Below are 18,633 nucleotides of genomic sequence, written 5' to 3'. Positions count from 1 at the left end.
CCTGGCTTGATCCAGGGTTCCCACTTAGATGTGCATGTAGCTTAATTAGTCAAGCATACTCAGACCTGTTAATGAGTTTCTCTTCCTCTGCAAACTTTTCCTATTTTATTGCTGCTTATTGATTAAGGGCATGTGGTGTTTTTGTAATTTTAATACCAAATTCTGGATGAAGACAGCTTGCTTACAGAAATAAGGGGAGTAGCCAGAGATAGCTTTTACGGGTAAGAACTGGTGCCGCTACTCTGCTAATGGTTTTAGAACCTTAGCTCAAGCCTGGCTTGTAGGTATCTATGTTATAGTGTAACATTGATGCCATTAGTAAATGAAGGTAATAATTTAAACTAAACTGCCTGTAGGAATTTTATATTCCAGACTACCACAGTGTATGATATCTAGGACAAACCAAGCGAGGCTTACAGGTAGAGTCCATCAGGGATTCCCTGAGCTGTCTCGAATAGGTACTTTAACACAATGTACATTAACACCTTAGACCAGGCCTTCCTAAAGTGGTTGGGGTTACAAACTGAAATCATGCTCAAGCTCGAATGCATTAATGGCTGCCAAAGAGCCTAGACCAAATACATAATGCCTGTGCTCCCTGCTCGCTCAGCTCCCCCCTTCCAAAACTCCACTGTTGCACTTCTCACTGAGGGTTGTGCTAATTTTCAAGCTTCAGTTGAGAAAAGGTTGGGGTAGCAATGCCTTTATATATTAGTCTGTTTATTGGTCTTGTTGATGAGACAAAGCTCAATGGGAATGCTAAAATATGTTAAGTGAGTAGGTAGCAAGATAGCAGGTGGAGTATTTTCTCGGAAATGTGAGGTTATTGACATTGTAAAAAGTTTTAAAAACAGAATAATAAAAATGTCTAACTTGTAACTGTTCAGAGACAAAGGTGTACTTGTAAGGAGCAGAGTATGCAGGTGCATTAAGCAGTGAAAGCAAATGGGAAATACTTGTAGTTGATCTTTTTCAAACATGTTATGATGTGTGTCTTGCGTTGAACCTGGAGTTGAACCTGGGTTTACTGTTTGAGGTAGGGACATTATCACTCACAACCAGAACTGTCAAAGTAATTTTTTTCATTCACTCACTGGTGGGCATGGCTGATTGGACCAGCATTTATTGCGCACCCCTAGTTGCCCTTGAGGAGGTGGTACTGAGCTGCTGCCTGAACAGCTGCTGTCCATGTGCTTTAGGTAGACTGATAATACTGTTAAGGAGGGTGTTCAGGATTTCAACCTAGTGACACCTAAGGAACAGCAACTATGTTTCCATGTCAGGGTGGAAAATGCAAGTGGTGGTGTTCCCATGATCTGTTGCCTTTGTCTTTCTAAATGGTTATGTTTGTGGGTTGAGAAAGTGCTGTCCAAGGAGCTTTGGTGAATTTCTGTAGTGTATCTTGCAAATGGTACACGGTGCTCTGTAGCAACATCTGAGAACTTAGTGGATGTTTGTGGATTTGGTGCGAATCAAGCAGGCTACTTTGTCCTAGATGGTGTCAAGCTTCTTGAACGTTGTTTGAGCTTTAACATTTCTTGAGCATACATGTCCCAAGAAGAAGTGTTTTGCATCAGATTGCATTTCTGTTGACCATGTTGTTTTTACTCCCCAAGTCAAAAGTAAAATCAAAGAGTAGCATAATGTGTTGTTGCTTCATTCTTTTTTTTCTCAGGAGAAAAGTATTTTAAATGTCTATATACTCAATGAATGGTCGCTTATTCATTAATTTAGTAATTTGACTACAAAATCCCATGAGAAATGAATTGAGGTTAAGAATGAATAAATCTTGCTTTGTGAACTCTGAAGTTGATGCTAATTTAGATAATATCTTGACTTGTTTAAAAATTGTTGATCAGTTGATTGTTGACCTTAATCATTAACTGGATTCAGCATTGAGCCCTATGGGATCCTCAAAGATTGGGTTTCATGTATATTATCAGAATAGTGTTGAAGGTTCGGGTGCATGAGTTAAAGAGTAAATGATAAACAGTAAGCAATACCTTGCTCATGTAGCTTTGTTCCCTTTTTAAATAAAAACAAATACAGGAAATTGCTTTCGCTGCATTTCACAGCAAAGTTTTTTTTTCTTTCTACTGGTTGCCAGAAGAGTCCTTTCTTCAACTGTTAGTATTCCATGAGGATAGGGATACTTGCAGTGTGCAATGTAAGTAATTAAGTTGAAGGCAGCCAAATGTATTTTTTGTATTTTGTTGTACAGTTGAATTATTTGCACAATTTTGTATCCTGAACACTGGTAGCAGTGCCTTGTTTTTATTTCTTGCCAGTTTCTTCACTATATTTAAACAAAACTTTGTTTTACAGGTGAGAATTTCCCATCTCAACAATGTCGCAATCTTCAGACAAGTTTAAGGTATGGTTTTTTTAAACTTATGCTTAGAACTGTTAAGTTGGTGAACTAAGTACACTTGTTTTCCTCCTTTTCTAAGAGACACTTAAGAGTCATAGAGATGGAAACAGACCCTTCGATCCAATTCATACACGCTGACCAGATATCCTAAATAAATTGAATGGATTTGTTCTCGGCTGAGGCTTAAGAAATAAGTATTTGAATGCCTGTTGAGATGAGTGTAACACCTGATATATGAATGAAAATATGCATGAAAGTAACTCCTCCAGGTCTTCCACCTTTTATTTCCTTAGATATAAACAAAATATGGAAATCAAGAGCAGTAGTAGAGCAAAAGGTCTTTGACCCTTCTTTGCCATTGTGTATTTGTGGCTTATCCTTTGTCAGTGCTGTATTCCTGTTTATCCATTACCTTTCCCTTCTAACAGCTAAATCTGTATCTATGTCTTGAATATTTTCAGTGAACTTTGCCTCCATAGACTTCTGTGGCAGAGGATTCCACAAATTTGCTACCCTTGTTGAAGAAGAAATTTTTTAAAAAATTGATCTAAAAGGCTTACCCTGTCTACTGAGACGGTAATCCCCTGATCCTCATATGCCCCCAGACAGGTAAAGTATCCTCATCGTGTACAAGGTACAAGAATTTTATAATTGCATTCACACTCAGCCTTCTAAACCAAAGTGAAAGCAGTCTCAGTGGAGCTAATCTGCCAGTTTCCAGAGGGTTTTCTGTTCCAGTTATCAGCTGAATGAATGTCTGTTACACTCCCTCTCTGGCAAGTATAACATTGCTGAGGAAACCAAAACTACATGCTATGCTCCAGATGTGATTGTATCAAGGCCCTGTACATTTGCAGTAAGATATCCTTAATTCTGAACTCTCTTCCTCTTGCACAGAGGTCAGTATACCAGTTGCCTTCTGAATTAGTTTATGAATTGTCTGTTAGCTTGCTGTCTCTCCATGGATGATGTTTGGACATGCTGTGATTTCCAGCAATTTTTATTTTCAAAGTAGATGCCAACAACTGCAATAATCTGCTCCTGCCTGATTTCATTGTCTGGTGTGTAAGAATGCCCAAACGCTTTGTACATCCGTGTTTACTAATGTATCACCGTTTAAATAATACTGTTCTGGTCTTCACACCAAAGTGTACAACTTTTTACCATCAGCCATGTAATGCTGCATTTGTCCTTTGTTTGCCCACTTGCTCAACCTATCTAAATTACACTGAAGCTTCCATGCATCCTCTTCACTATTTGCATTCCTATCCAGTTTTGCTGTGAGCAAACTTGCAAATGTTGCATTTGGTTCTGTCCACATATATTACACCTATGTAGTGATTATTTGAGGCCCAAGTAGCCATCTTTGTGGTACTCCACTAGTCACTGTTTACCACCCTGGGGGAAATTTTTTTTTTAACACTTTTTCCTTTTAGGCAACCTATTTTCTCTCTATGCCAATGTATTTTCACTCTCCTATGTATTTTTGGTTTTATTCCACTAGCTTCTTGGATGGGACTTGATCAAAAGCCTTGTGAAAATCGAAATATACCTGATCACTGGTTCTCATCCTTTGTATTAATTAGATCTTCAGAAAATTCCAACAGATTTGTTAAGCATGATTTACCTTTCATAATCCATGCTGGTTTTGTCCAATCCTGCTAATGTTTTGCAAATATTGTTATCCCATTTTATTGTAGACTCCAGCATATTTCCCACCACTGATGTTCAGCTAACCAGTCTCTGTAATTCTGTTTAAATAGTGGGTTACCTTTGCAACCTTATAAATTCTAAGAACTGTTCCAGAGTCAGTAGAATTTTGGAAAGATGGCCACTAATACTTCATGTATTTCTGTGGCCACTTCATGTATTCAGGGATGCGTGTTATTGGACCCTGATGATTTGTCAGCGTTTAACCCCATTCATTTCTCCAGCATTATTTTCTCATGAATGTTGATTTTTTTAATTCCACCTTTTTTTTTTGCTGGACCGTTGAACTGAATGGCTCTTTCAGCCATTTTCTGAGTAAAGTTGAGTGTTAAATAGTATTATTATTAGTATCAGTATTAATCTGGATAGATTGGGGAATGTTACTTGAAGGGATGATGGTGGAAAGGCAATTTAAATACTCAAGTGCATGGATGAACTGCAACATTTGGTCATTCCTGTCAGGTGCAGGAGAAAAATGGAAAAAGGTTGCTAAATGTTACGGAGTACAGTATGAGATTCAAGGAGGTGGCATATAAATTGACCAGAATAAAACAACAGACTTAAGAAGTGGGAGCAGTGTAAAATTCAACAAGGAGGGCCAAGAGTTTAAAAGAAAATTTAGGTATGAGAATAATCTTGCAAGGAATGTAAAAACTGATCATAAAAGTTTGTGTAGGTGTGTGCAGAGAAAAAGGTCAAAGACAAATGTTGGTCCGACAATCAGAAATGGGTATTTATAATGGAGAACAAAGAACTGACTGACCAGTTAAGTATGTACGTTGTGTTCACAGCGGAGAACACACATTACAACAGAAATGTAAGGGAATGCTGGGGAGTAAGGGAGAACATGAAGGAAATCTATATTGGTGTTGGGGAAATTGATGGGATCAAAAGTTGATAGTCATACAACACGGAAACAGACCCTTCTGTCCAACTCGTCCATGCCAACCAGATATGCCAACCGTATCTAGTCCCATTTGCCAGCATCCAGCCCAATTCCCTCCAAACCCTTCCTATTCCATACACATACCACCCTCTGCATGGAAACGTTGCCCCTTAGGTCTCTTTTATATCTTTTCCCTCTCACCCTAAACCTATGCTCTCTAGTTCTGGACTCCCCCACCCCAGGGAAAAGACTTTGTCTATTTACCCTATCCATGCCCCTCATAATTTTACAAACTTCTGCAAGGTCACCCCTCAACCTCCGATGCTCCAGGGAAAACAGCCCCAGCCTATTCAATCCCTCCCTATAGCTCAAATTCTCCAACCCTAGCAACATCATTGTAATTGTTTTCAGAAGGCTGCCTTCACTATCCTATCGACCTGTGACTCCACTTTCAAGGAACTATGAACCTACACTCCAAGGTCTATTTGTTTAGCAACACTCCCCAGGACCTTCCCCATAGAGCTATACAAGTCCTGCCCTGATTTGCTCTTCCAAAATGCAGCACTTCACATTTACCTAATTATACTCCATCTGCCACTCCTTGACCCATTGGCCTAACTGATCAAGGTCCCACTGTACTCCTGAGGTAATTCTCTTCGCTGTCTGCTTCACCACGTATTTTGACGCCATCTCCAAACTTATTAATCATACCTCCTGTATTCACATCCAAATCATTTATTACGTGACAAAAAAAAGTGGACCCAGCATTAATCCTTGCGGCTCACCACTGGTCTACCACCACTACCACCAAGGCAACTCAACCATCACCACCCTCTGTCCCCAACTTTTAAGCCTATTTTATACTTAAATGGCTAGCTCTCCCTGGATTCCATTTGACCTAACTTTGCTAACCAGTCTACAATGTGGAACTTGGTAAAATGCCTTGCTGAAGTCTGTACAGACAACATCCACTAATTTGCCTTCGTGAATTCTCTCTGACACTTCTTCCAAAAACTCATTCAAGTTAGTGAGATTTAACCCTGCGTTGAACTTGCCTTCCACAGTAATATATAGTGTGGCACCTTACCAAATGCTTTCTGGAAATCCACCTAAATTACAAGTTCCCCTTTATCCACTGTGGACATTGTCTTCAAAAGAACTCCAAAAAATTGGTTAAACACTATTTCCTTTTGGAGCCATTCTGACTCTTCCCGATTATCTTGATGTTTTTTTTTCTAAATGCACAGTATAATTTCTAATAATCTATTCTAAGATCTACACAACAGATGTCAAACGAACTGATCTCTTGCTTTATTCTCTGCCTCCTTCCCTTCTTGAATAGAGTTTGCTGCTTGCTACTGCAAGGAAACCTTTCCTGAATCTAGGGAATTTTGGAAAACAAACATCAAGGTATTACTAGCTCATTGACCACCAGTTAAGGCATGGATGAAATCCATCTGGAACTGGATACTTGTTGGTCAGCGACACTTGTAGTTTGCTTGGTGCCTCTTCCCTACTGATTGCAATTACACCATGTTCCTCTCTCTCTTTCACCTAATTTATAGCTATTGCTAGAACCAAGTAGTTAAAATTGTGAACAGAGGTTCTGCATTTCAGTTGACCATCGAGCTCTCCTAAATTACTCTGCCGAATCTCCTTCAATTCTCTGCCTGTGCTGTTGGTACTTACGTGGACCCCAGCCATGACAAATTCCTCTCACTCTTGTGTTTTAAACTCAGCACCAGACAGGCAACACAGCAGTTTGGACTCGTGCAGAGAGTAGCTGTTACCACCCACCACAACAATCACCCACTGTTTCATTTCTTGTTCCTCCCCCACTTGGATGATTTTCTGTACCATGCCAATTTGCAAATTGTTTTATTCAATCATGGGGTGTGGTTATTGCTGGCTTGGCCAGCCTAAGTTGCCTATCCCTACTTATTCAAGGGAGCAGTTAGGAGCCAACCACATTGCTGTGGGTGTGGAGTCACACAAAGGCCAGAATAGGTAAGGTTGGCAGACTTCCTTCCTTAAAAAAAGGATGACAATTGGCAATGGTTATATGGTCTCTATTCCAGATTTTAGCAGATTCCAGTTTCACTATCTGCCATGATAGAATTCAAATCAATATCACCAGAACAATTGCCTGGTGGTCTTCATCAGGCCAGTGATATTACCATTATGCCAAATACAGTGCAAAACTACAGTTGCATTTACAATATAGTCAGGGAAGATAAACGCAACTATCACATCTGTATGTATAGTATATGTGCACTCACTGAAGATATAGTATGGAATGCATTGCAGATTTATTGTAAACATATACATGCGCTAACTGTTGCAGAAAAGTTACAGAATCCATTGCTGAAAGTTTCATTTTCCCGGCAGCAATTTAAATACCTAGCTCCAGCATTTACTAGCAAGTCCTGCAAAACCTCATCAGCGAATAGGAAAAGCAAACACAACTTGAGAGATTAACCATCTAGTTTTCTGTGGAAACATAGGAGTAGGCCATTCAGTCCTTCAAGGCTTCTCTGCCATTTATTAAATCACAGTTGATTTAACAATTCAATGATCTGTACCTGCTTTCCATCCCAGATCATTTGATCCCTTTAATCCCAAGTGTTACATCCAACTCCTCAGTGAAATTTCACAACATTTTGGCCTTAACTTGCTATGGTAGCAAATTCTATGAAGCTCACCACTTTCTGTCTAAAGAAATATCTCCTCCTAAATGGCTTACTCCATATCATTAGACAGTGACACCTGGTTCTGGATTCCTCATCATCAGAAACATTCTTCTTATTCCGTATGGAAAAAGAGATCCAGGAAATGCTCCCTCATTTTTCTGATCTCCAGCTAATATCATCCTAATTGGTTCAACCTCTCCTTTTATGACAGTCCCACCATCCCAGGGATCAGTCTGGTAAATATTCAATAAACTTCCTCCATACCAACAATGCCCCTTTGCAAATAAGGCAGCCAAAACTGCACACCATTTTCCAGGTGTGGTCACACCAAGGCTCAAATGCATGGCTGAGGAGCTGGTGTATGGGAGAAGGATTCACATTTTTGGATCATTGGAATCTCTTCTGGGGTAGAAGTGACCTGTACAAATTGGACGGATTGCACCTGAAGTGGAAGGGGACTAATGTACTGGAAGGGAGATTTGCTGGAGTTGCTCAGGGAGATTTAAACTAGTAAGAGTGGGAGGTGGGACCCAGGAACATAGTGAGTAAAGAGATCAATCTGAGACAGGAACAGTTGGGAAAAGGAGCTAGTCCACTAGTCAGGGCAGGCAGGGACAAAGCAGAGAACAAGGTAGGACTGATAAATTAAATTGCATTTACTTCAGTGCAAGAGGTTAATAGGGAAGGCAGATGAACTCAGGGTATGGTTAGGAACATGAGACTGGGATATCATAGCAATTACAAGAAATGTGGCTCAGGGATGGACAGGACTGGCAGCTTAATGTTCCAGGATACAAATGCTTTAGGAAGGACAGAGAGGGAGGCAAGAGAGGAGGGAGAGTGGAGACTTTGATAAGGGATAGCATTACAGCTGTACTGAGGGAGGATATTCCCCGAAGTACATCCAAAGAAGTTATTTGGGTGGAACTGAGAAATAAGAAAGGGATGATCACCTTATTGGGATTGTATTATAGGCTCCCTAATAGTCAGAGGGAAAGTGAGAAACCGATTTTGTAAGGAGATCTCCGCTATCTGTAAGAACAATAGGGTGGTTATGGTAGGGGATTTTAACTTTCCAAACAGATTGGGACTGCTGTATTGTTAAGGGTTTAGATAGAGAGGAATTTGTTAAGCATGTACCAGAAGTTTTTCTGATTCAATATGTGGATGTACCTACTAGAGAAGGTGCAAAATGTGATCTTCTCTTGGGAAATAAGGCAGGGCAGGTGATTGAGGTGCCAGTGGGGGAACACTTTGGGGCCAGTGACCATAATTCTATTCGTTTTAAAATAGTAATGGAAAAGGATAGACCAGATCTAAAAGTTGAAGTTCTAAATTGGAGGAAGGCTAATTTTGACGATATTCGGCAAGAACTTTCAAAAGTTGATTGGGGGCAGATGTTCACCAGTAAAGGGATGACTGGAAAATGGGAAGCCTTCAAAAATGAGAGAACGAGTGTCCAGACACTTTTAGGGTGAAAGGAAAGGCTGGTAGGTGTAGAGAATGCTGGCTGACTAAAGAAATTAAGCGTTTAGTTAAGAAAAAAAATTAAGCATATGCCAGGTATAGACATGATACATTGAGTGAATCCTTAGAGTATAAAGGCAGTAGAAGTATACTTGAGAGAAATCAGGAGGGCAAAAAGGGGACATAGCTTTGGCAAATAGAATTAAGGAGAATCCAAAGGGTTTTTACAAATACATTAAGGACAAAAGGGTAACTAGCGAGAGAACAGGGCCCCTCAAAGATCATCAAGGCGGCCTTTGTGTGGAACCGCAGGAGATGAGGGAGATACGAAACGAGTATTTTGCATCAGTGTTTACTGTGGAAAAGGACATAGAAACTATATAATATGAGGAAATAGATGTGACATCTTGAAAAATGTCCATTTTACAGAAATAGTGGTGCTGGATGCCTTGAAACAAATAAAGGTGGATAAATCCCCAAGACTTGATCAGATAGACCCCAGAACTCTGTGGGAAGCTAGGGAGGAAGCTAGGGAAGTGCTTGCTGGGTCCCTTGCTGAGATATTTGTTACATTGATAGTCACAGGTGAGGTGCCGGAAGACTGGCGGTTGACTAACGTGGTGCCCCTGTTTAAGAAACGCGGTAAAGACAAGCCAGGGAACTATAGACCGGTGAGCCTGCTGTTGGTGGAGGGCAAGTTGTTGGAGGGAATCCTGAGGGACAGGGTATACACGTGGGAGGGAAGATGTGTTGTGTTGGCTAAAGGATATCAAGGTGGACAGGTCCCCAGGATCAGATAGGATCTATCCCAGCTCGCTGAGGGAGGCGAGAAAGAAAATAGCTGGGGCCTTGACAGATCTTTGTAGCATCCTTAAGCACAGGCGAGGTGCTGGAGGACTGGAGGGTTGCTCATGTTGTCCTCCTGTACAAGAAGAGTAGTAGGAACATTCCAGGTAACTACAGACCAGTGAACCTGATGTCAGTGGTGGGCAAGTTGCTGGAGAAGGTAGAGAGATAAATCTATTTATATTTGGAAAAGAATGGGCTTACCAATGATAGGCAACATGATTTTGTGCGGGGGAGATCGTGCCTTATCAACTTAATAGAGTTCTTTGAGGAAGTGACCAAGTTAATAGATGAGGGAAGGACTGTAGATGTCATATACATGGACTTTAGTAAGGCGTTTGATAAGGTTCCCCATGGTAACTTAATGTAGAAAATGAAGTCACATGGTGTGTAGGGTGTTCTAACCAGGTGGATCAAGAACTGGTTGAGCAACAGAAGACAGTAGTAGTTGAAGGGAGTTTCTTGAAATGGGAAAAGGTGACCAATGGTGTTCCAGAGAGAGCAGTGCTGGGGCCACTGTTGGTGATATACACAAATGATCTGGAAGAGGGCACTGCTGGTCTGATCAGTAAGTTTGCAGATGACACAAAGATTGCCTAGGAGACTGACATCAGAATGCCTAGGAGACTGTCAAAGAATACAGGAGAATATAGATAGACTGGAGAGTTGGGCAGAGAAGTGGCAGAATCCAGGCAAATGTGAGGTGATGCATTTTGGGAAGTCTAATTCTAGAGCAAACTATACTGTAAAGGGAAGTGCCTTGAGAAAAATTGATGAGCAGAGGGATCTGGGAGTGCAGGTCCACTGTTCCCTGAAGGTGGCTGCACAGATGGATAGAGTTGATCAAGAAGGCATATGGTATGCTTGCCTTTATCGTATGAAGTATTGAGTATAAGAGCTGGCAGGTAGATATGATAGTGAAGGCAGCATTTAATATGGTTTCCTTTATTGGTCAGAGTATTGATTACAGGAGTTGGGAGGTCATGTGGAAGAATATTGTGAAACTTGACAGGCTTCACAAAAGATTTACAAGGATGTTGCCAGGGTTGGAGAATTTGAGGTTGAATAGGCTAGGGCTGTTTTCCCTGGAGCGTCTGGGGCTGAGGGATGACCTTATAGAGGTTTACAAAATCATGAGGACATTAGATTTTTAGATTAGATTACTTAGTGTGGAAACAGGCCTTTCGGCCCAACAAGTCCACACCGACCCACCGAAGCGCAACTGACCCATACCCCTACATTTACCCCTTTACCTCACACTATGGGCAATTTAGCATGGCCAATTTACCTAACCTGCACATCTTTGGACTGTGGGAGGAAACCGGAGCACCCGGAGGAAACCCACGCAGACGCCGGGAGAATGTGCAAACTCCACACAGTCATTCGCCTGAGTCAGGAATTGAACCCGGGTCTCTGGCGCTGTGAGGCAGCAGTGCTAACCACTGTGCCACCGTGCCGGCATGGATAGGATAAATAGGCAAAGTCTTTTCCCTGGGGTGGGGGAGTCCAGAACTAGAGGGCATAGGTTTAGGGTGAGAGGGGAAAGATATAAAAGGGACCTAAGGGGCAACCTTTTCATGCAGGAGGTGGTACGTGTATGGAATGAGCTGCCAGAGGAAGTAATGGAGGCTAGTGCAATTGCAACATTTAAAAGGCATCTGGATGGGTATATGAATAGGCAGGATTTAGAAGGATATGGGCCAAGTGCTAGCAAATGGGAATATATTAGGTTGGGATATCTGGTCAGCATGGACGAGTTGGACTGAAGGGTCTGTTTCCGTGCTGTACATCTCCATGACTCTGACTAAGTACTGGACAATGAAGGGTACCCTGTCTGTTGCAACCTGTATCTGTCTCCTGAGGAGGTCATTACGGTTTCTTGCTGTGGCACATTGGAACTGGTGGTCGATGAGTTGACCGTTGTACCCTCTTCTTATGAATTCATCCTTTAAGTGTCATCACGTTCCCTCTCATCTGAACATAGGGCTTGTCCATTGGGGATGGCTATTCTAATGTTTTGGGTGGGAGCTAGAGAAGCTCAGCATCGTGAGGTTATCTGTGGGTTTGCAATAGTGATTTACTGAGGTGCCTGTACTTTATGGAGATGCATGTGTCCAAGAATGCGACAGATACTGAAGAGTAGTCCATGGTAAGTCTGGTGGGATAAAACTCATTGATGTCCACTGTGTAGCTTATGGGGTGAATTTGTTGTGGGAAAATTACATTTTATTTCACTGCATGAATCCATGTAAAACTCTGTAGAACTATACGGAGGGTTTATCACTCTGACATAGCATTGGGACACAGACTTCACACTTATTGTTTAAAAACCTGAGCTACCTTGAGAATGTAATTTAAAAGTAGTTCTGGGATTTGCATATCAAAGAACAGAAACCAGCATATCCCATTATAAAAGATGAAAGTTTTGATCTAAGTTTGTTTACTGTATCACATCTCCATGACACTGGACTCCTTTGGTATACATTCTGTGAGCATGATCTTAACCTCCACAACCACTTGATGACTGAGCGGTGCTCCAAAAGCTAGTGCTTCCAAATATACCTTTTGGACTATAACCTGGCGTTGTGGATTGTTAACTTTGTCCACCCTAATCCAATACTGGCACCTCCAAGTTATGTTTGATCAGGAGGAGAGTGGCCACCCTGGGAATGTTTATGCTGCTGTCTGAAGGATGTATATTCCAGCAGTATTTCTGCTGGGTAATTTGGTATCTCTGTAAACACAGCTATTGCTTTGCTGCCATCAGGAGATAGAGGTGATATTTCAGTCAGGATTTATATTAGTCAGGATTTAGTTTGGGGCAGCGGGGGCGGGATGGTGCAGTGGTTCATTTAATTATTTATGGTCTTGAAGTAAATTGAAACACTACTAAACAACTGTTCAAACAATATTTTTTATGAATAAAAACAGACAATTGTAGCAATACTCCAATCTATTTGGCAGTCTCGGTGGAGAGAGAAACCGTCAGTTTTGACCCTTCTTCAGTTCTGAAGTAATTTGTTTTGTTCTGAACCAGATACTGCCAACCTGTTTTTCCTGCGTTTTGTATTTACGCATTTCAGATTATCTTGTTTTAGTCATCTGCACTATTTTGCTGTAAGAAGTGTTACAGTTGAGGCAAAACTCTTATTCTCCATGTAGTTTATAGGGATGGGCCATTCAGCTCCTTGAGCCAGTTTTGCTGTTCAAAGTTTGGGAGAACAGTTTTGCTGTTCAATGAGATCATGGCTAATCTCAGGCCTAGCTCCATATACCTGCCTGTGGCCCATATCCCTTAATAGATCAATTTTTGCTAAGGAAAAGCTATCTCAGATTCAGAATTACCAATTGATCCAGCACCCACTGTCATTTGTCAGCTTTTAATCCCTTTTCTGCTCCAGTGAACAAACGTCCCAGTCTCTTAATTCTGGCCTTAGAATTGTCTTCCCACCAATATAACAACTGAAAATGGTTTGATCAAAGACAGCTCCAGGAGTTCCTCAAGGAAGTTAGATGACCACTGCATGATCCAACCACTGCAACCATCTTCATTTGTCCAAATCTTCATATGACTCCAGTCAGGGAAGAGATCTTTTTCCCTGATTTTTTTCTATCAACTCCAGTTGTGCTGGTCCTTTTTTTAAGGTACAAAGGAAAGATACAAAACCAATGTCTGTTGATCAGTGTCATACCTTGTGCACAATCTGATTCTTGTGACACTATCATTTCTGCTGTCAAACCTGTTTGGTTCTCCGCATGAAAATGGCTAATGTAACACCCCTGTTTAAGCATGGAGGGAGGCAGAATTATAGGCTGATTAGCCTGGCATCTTTTGTAAGATTTTAGAGTTCATTGCTGAGGAAGAGATTGTAGAGTACTTGGCAGTGTGTGGTAAAATAGGGCTCATTTTGCACAACATCAAGGGAAGGTCATGCCTGACAAATCTGATGGAATTCTTTGAAGAGGTAATGAGCAAGTTAGACAAAGGAGTGCCAGTAGATGTGATTTATTAGGATTTGTATAAGGCCTTTGACAAAATGCTGTCACAGAAGGTGTTGGGGCCAAAATGCTGGTGTGGATAGAGGATTAGTTAACTTGCAGAAAGGAGAAAGTGAGGACTGCAGATGCTGGAGATCAGAGCTGAAAATGTGTTGCTGGAAAAGCGCAGCAGGTCAGGCAGCATCCAAGGAGCAGGAGAATCGACGTTTCGGGCATGAGCCCTTCTTCAGGATTCCTGAAGAAGGGCTCATGCCCGAAACGTCAATTCTCCTGCTCCTTGGATGCTGCCTGCCTGCGCTTTTCCAGCAATACATTTTCAGCTCTTAACTTGCAGAAAGCAGAGAATGGGGAATAAGGGGTTTTTTCAGGATGGCAGCTGGTGATGAGAGGAGTTCTGAATGAGTTACAATGAATTTAGAATTCATTGCCACGAAAGGCTGTGGAGGCAAGGTCATTGCGTGTATTTGAGTCTGAGGTTCTTGATTGTCAAGGGGATCAAGGGTTATGTGAAGAAAGCAGGAGAATGGGATTGAGAAAGATAGCCATGATTGAATTGCGGAGCAGACTCGATGGGTTGAGTGGCCTAATGGGTTGAGTGTCTGAGGGTCTTACGAGTCAGTGTTAGGTCTACAACTGTACACTAACAATCTGAGCAAAGGAAGTATGGGCCTTGTTCAGGTTTAAAATAACAAAGATAGGTAGAGGGGCAGGGGAAACTGAGAGACTGCAGAAGGACTTGAACAGGCGAGAAGACTAGGCAACGTGGCGCACAGAATACAATGTTGGAAAATTAGGTTTTCCATTTTGGTCAGAGGAATAGAGGGTTAGGCTATTTTGTAAACAAGGAAAGGTTTCAGAAATCTGAAGCACAGAGGGACTTATAAATCCTAGTTCAGGATTCTAAAGGTTAACATGCAAATTCATTTGGCAGTTATAAAGGCAAATGTATGTTAGCATTCATTTTGAGAGGGCTGGCACAGAAGAACAGATGCTGAGCCTCTATAAGGCTTTGGTCAGTGTGCATTTGGAATGTTGTGAGCAGTTTTGGGCCCTGTATCTAAGGAAGGATGTGCTGGCATTGGGGGTCCAGTGGCAGTTCATGAGAATGATCCTGGGGATCAAGGGGTTTGTCATAATGAGCAGTTGAGGACTCTGGATCTGTACTTGGTGGACCTTTAGAAAGATGAGGGAATCTGGTTGAAACCTAGAGTATATGATTCAGAGAAGACAGATTTGGATAGTGAACATTGAAGATGCCTCCACTAGTCAGGAGACTGGGACCAAAGTGCAGAGCTTCTGGGATGTGTCTTTACAACCGAGATCAGGAGGAGTTTCTTCAGCCCGAGGGTGATGAATCTGTGGAACTCATGGTTGCAGTAAACTGTAGAGACCAATTCATATAGTGTATTTAAGACATTCTTGATTGGTAGGGGGAATCAAGGATTACAGGGAGAACCCAAAAGAATGGGGTTGAGAAACATCAGCCATGATTGTAAGGTAGAACAAACTCCATAGACTAAATGGCCTAACTTTCCTTCATCTTATGGTTCTATGGTCTTAAAATGTCTGGTCAGTGACATTTTTTCAGAGCTAGAAAATATTGCTCTTTAGCTTTTTCCAGTTCTGGCAAAAGTTTGTTGACCCAGGACATGAACACTGTTTCTCACTCCATGCGCATTTTCAGACCTTCCCACTGTTTGAGTCAAATTCTGTGTATTTCAGATTGCCAGCATCCAAAATCAATCATAACTAGGGAATGCAAAATACAATTTAAGATCATAGAAGTGTTGTCAGTAGTATTTCAAATGTTTTATCGATGCTTTCCTGACCACTATCCGTTTTAGTTTCTGGGCATGCGACGTAGCTCCATCCAGCTGCTCGGGCCAACTTTTGATCCAGTTATGTACACCAGAAATGAGTGGCAGAGCAATGGTGAATGTAGTTGGATTTGATTCAGTTGAATGAGATCCCAAGGAGCATGAGCAAAATTAAGGGTGAAGGGTGTTTGAAAATGTAAAATTGTCCATTTTAAATCAATTACCTGCCCTGACTTTCAGCAACATCACCATAGCCTCATCCATCATTCTACATCACTACTTAAGTGCCATCTCTAAGAGCAAATCAGAAGCTCGGTAACTTGCTCTGGTTGGCTAACTGAAGCCCCTTTGTCTATGAGGTGGAAAGTTTGACTTGTTAGGTATACCCAAGAAACTTTAGGATGAATGTATTGTCTGATTAGCACAGGTGCTACTGGGCTCTATTCATTATCTTAATTTCAAAATGCAAAATACATCTGTCGCCTGCAATCTGTAGGATGCATCTTGTACCATGTTTGCTTTGATACCTCACTTGCATGCAACTCCTCCCATGAGAAACTAGACTGGAGTGTAGAGTGTGGTGGACACCATTGCCGCGTACCACAGCTTCCGATGTGGATCCCTCTTACTGTTGATTTTATCTCCAGTGGTTAATAACTAGAATTCCCTGTAACACTACGTGGGGTATTAGTATCACAAAGATTGCAGAGTTGGGAGAGGCACCATAAACTATGTCAAGTTGAATGGGGCTGGGTATTATTGTTGACCAACTAATGACGCATGTTACAATAATTAATAACTCACTTATTCCATTAGGTCTATGCTCATGTTTTTACGCAAATAGACATCCGCAAATAGACATCTTTTCTCATCACCTCTTTGGACCCTGTCAGCATATCTATTTCTTTGTTCCTCATGCCTATCGAGATTTGTCATGAATGAATGTGTCATTTTTCTCAAATACACCATGTAATAAGTTCCATATTCTCTTCACGTTCTCTGAAAAAATTGGACCTGAACCACTGTTGGTAGAAGTGTAAGGTCTTTGCTCTCTGTTTCTCCCCACTACCAGTGAAATCTTCACATTTTCTTTCTAGTACTCTTTCGAACCCCTTCATTATCAGTTTGACCTCTTTCCCCCTCTCTCAATTCTGTTCTCCTCTTGTCCCCATGTGCATGCGACATGCCTTCTCAGACCTTGCTGTTAAGGCCACTATTACTGTCTGCTGTTCAGAAAATGTGGTTCATCTCCTTGAACTGCTGTAGTCCATGTAGTGGAGGGACACACAGTAGTAAAGAAGCATTGGAATTTTTACCAGAGAGCCCACTCAGCCTACTTTATCCATACCAGTTGAGGAAGAAATAGTGAACTTAAATTCACCTTTTTTGCACTAAACCCAGTAGGTCCCTGCTGTTCAAGTGCACTTAAGGTAACTTAGCTGTTAAATGTGGTGTTAGAGAGGGAATTTCAGAATCTTGGCAGCCATATTGAAGGAAGTGTGGTGTCACAGACCATCTTGCCTTAGAACGACTTGAGAATATATAAGTATTCTAGGATGGTAGAGGTTGTTGATTTAGGGTTGTGTGTAAGGAGTCTTGTTGATGACCTTTTGATAGTGCACAGTGGCAGTGTGGAAGAAGTGAGTGTTTAATTTGGGCAGTGTCAATCATGGACTGTTATATCCTGGATGGTGTTGAGCATCTCGTGTTGTTGGAGCTGCATTCGGGCAAGTGGAGCTTATTGAGTCACATTCCTGGCTGACAGACTTTGGGAAGTTTGAGTTGCTTGCTGCAAAATAACAGTCTCTGACCTGGAAGCCCTAGGTATTTGTGTGGTGGGTTCAGTTAAGCTCCTGGTTAATATTAACCACAAGATGTTGAGATTTAGCCATTACGTGTCAAATGGAGATACTGGTAATTGTTTCTATTGAGAAAATTTAATCAGTGCCTGTATTGGTTTGTTGATGTTACTTGCTGTTTTATTAGCCTAAGCCTGAATGTTGTTCAGACCTTGCTGCATCACCTTCCATTTTGTGATGAGTAACAAATGGAGTTGAGCACTATTCATAAGAGATCGTTTCTATTTCTGGTCAAATGGCAGCAAGGCTATAGACAAAACAGTCAAGAACCCAAAAGAAGTTCTGCATTAACACTCTGGGGCTAAACTGGTGTTAGGCTCAAAAATGTACATCATTTGAAGGTATGGGATAATATTTCGGTACTTTAAGAATAGACTTATTTAAGTACCGGTGTTGAGTATAAACTGAATTTGGGAAAATGTAGTTGATTAATATTTCTGATTAGGTGGGCTATTGCATTTTCAAGTGTAGAAAATGTAAAAAGCTGTATGGTGAGGAGTTGTACGTGGACAACAAAAGAGTCCATGAGTGCATTTGTCCTCTGAAGAATCCTACTTTTTTAATCACATTTGTTCGAATTATACCCTTAAACTTCTTAGTTTTAAAAAATCTTATCTTGGGTATTAACAGTTTCTTAACCAATCACTTAAAATTAAAACGAAATTCAGCATTTTTAGAGGTAGGTAGAATTTTGTATTGTCCTGCAGTTGCATGGTTACTACTGAAGACTTGAATTTTAAAGTATTAGAGAGAGAGAAAAATCTCTGCAGATGTATAAACAAACTTTGCTTGGCCTCAGGGCTATATTGTTACGTTGTGTACATAAGACAACTTCTGTGAAGAAGCTGGAGCAGGATGGAATGAGTCTGAAGTCTACAACCCTCTGAAGTTGAATTGACCCGTGTGATAATCAAGTCTGAATCCTTTGAATGCTAACTGTCAGCAAAATTGTTGGCAATACAAGCAAAACATCAATATGTAGTGATTG

At 41.2% G+C, this 18,633-nt stretch overlaps 1 protein-coding gene across 2 annotated transcripts in view; it reads left to right on the top strand.

Moving 5' to 3' along the window:
* Positions 1 to 18,633, top strand: part of sept2 (septin 2) — an 83,212-nt gene that overhangs the window by 23,307 nt on the left and 41,272 nt on the right. For both annotated transcript variants that reach the window (XM_043701736.1, XM_043701737.1), the window contains exon 2: positions 2,326 to 2,374. In XM_043701736.1, the coding sequence (XP_043557671.1) occupies positions 2,348 to 2,374 (27 nt within the window). In that variant the 5' untranslated portion in view covers positions 2,326 to 2,347. The remainder of the gene's footprint in view (positions 1 to 2,325; positions 2,375 to 18,633) is intronic.

Source organism: Chiloscyllium plagiosum, chromosome 13 (assembly GCF_004010195.1).
Source record: "Chiloscyllium plagiosum isolate BGI_BamShark_2017 chromosome 13, ASM401019v2, whole genome shotgun sequence".
In the NCBI taxonomy this organism is placed as follows: Eukaryota; Metazoa; Chordata; class Chondrichthyes; order Orectolobiformes; family Hemiscylliidae; genus Chiloscyllium; species Chiloscyllium plagiosum.
Note: the sequence above shows the minus strand (reverse complement) of the source record. Positions and strands in the feature narration are given on the sequence as shown.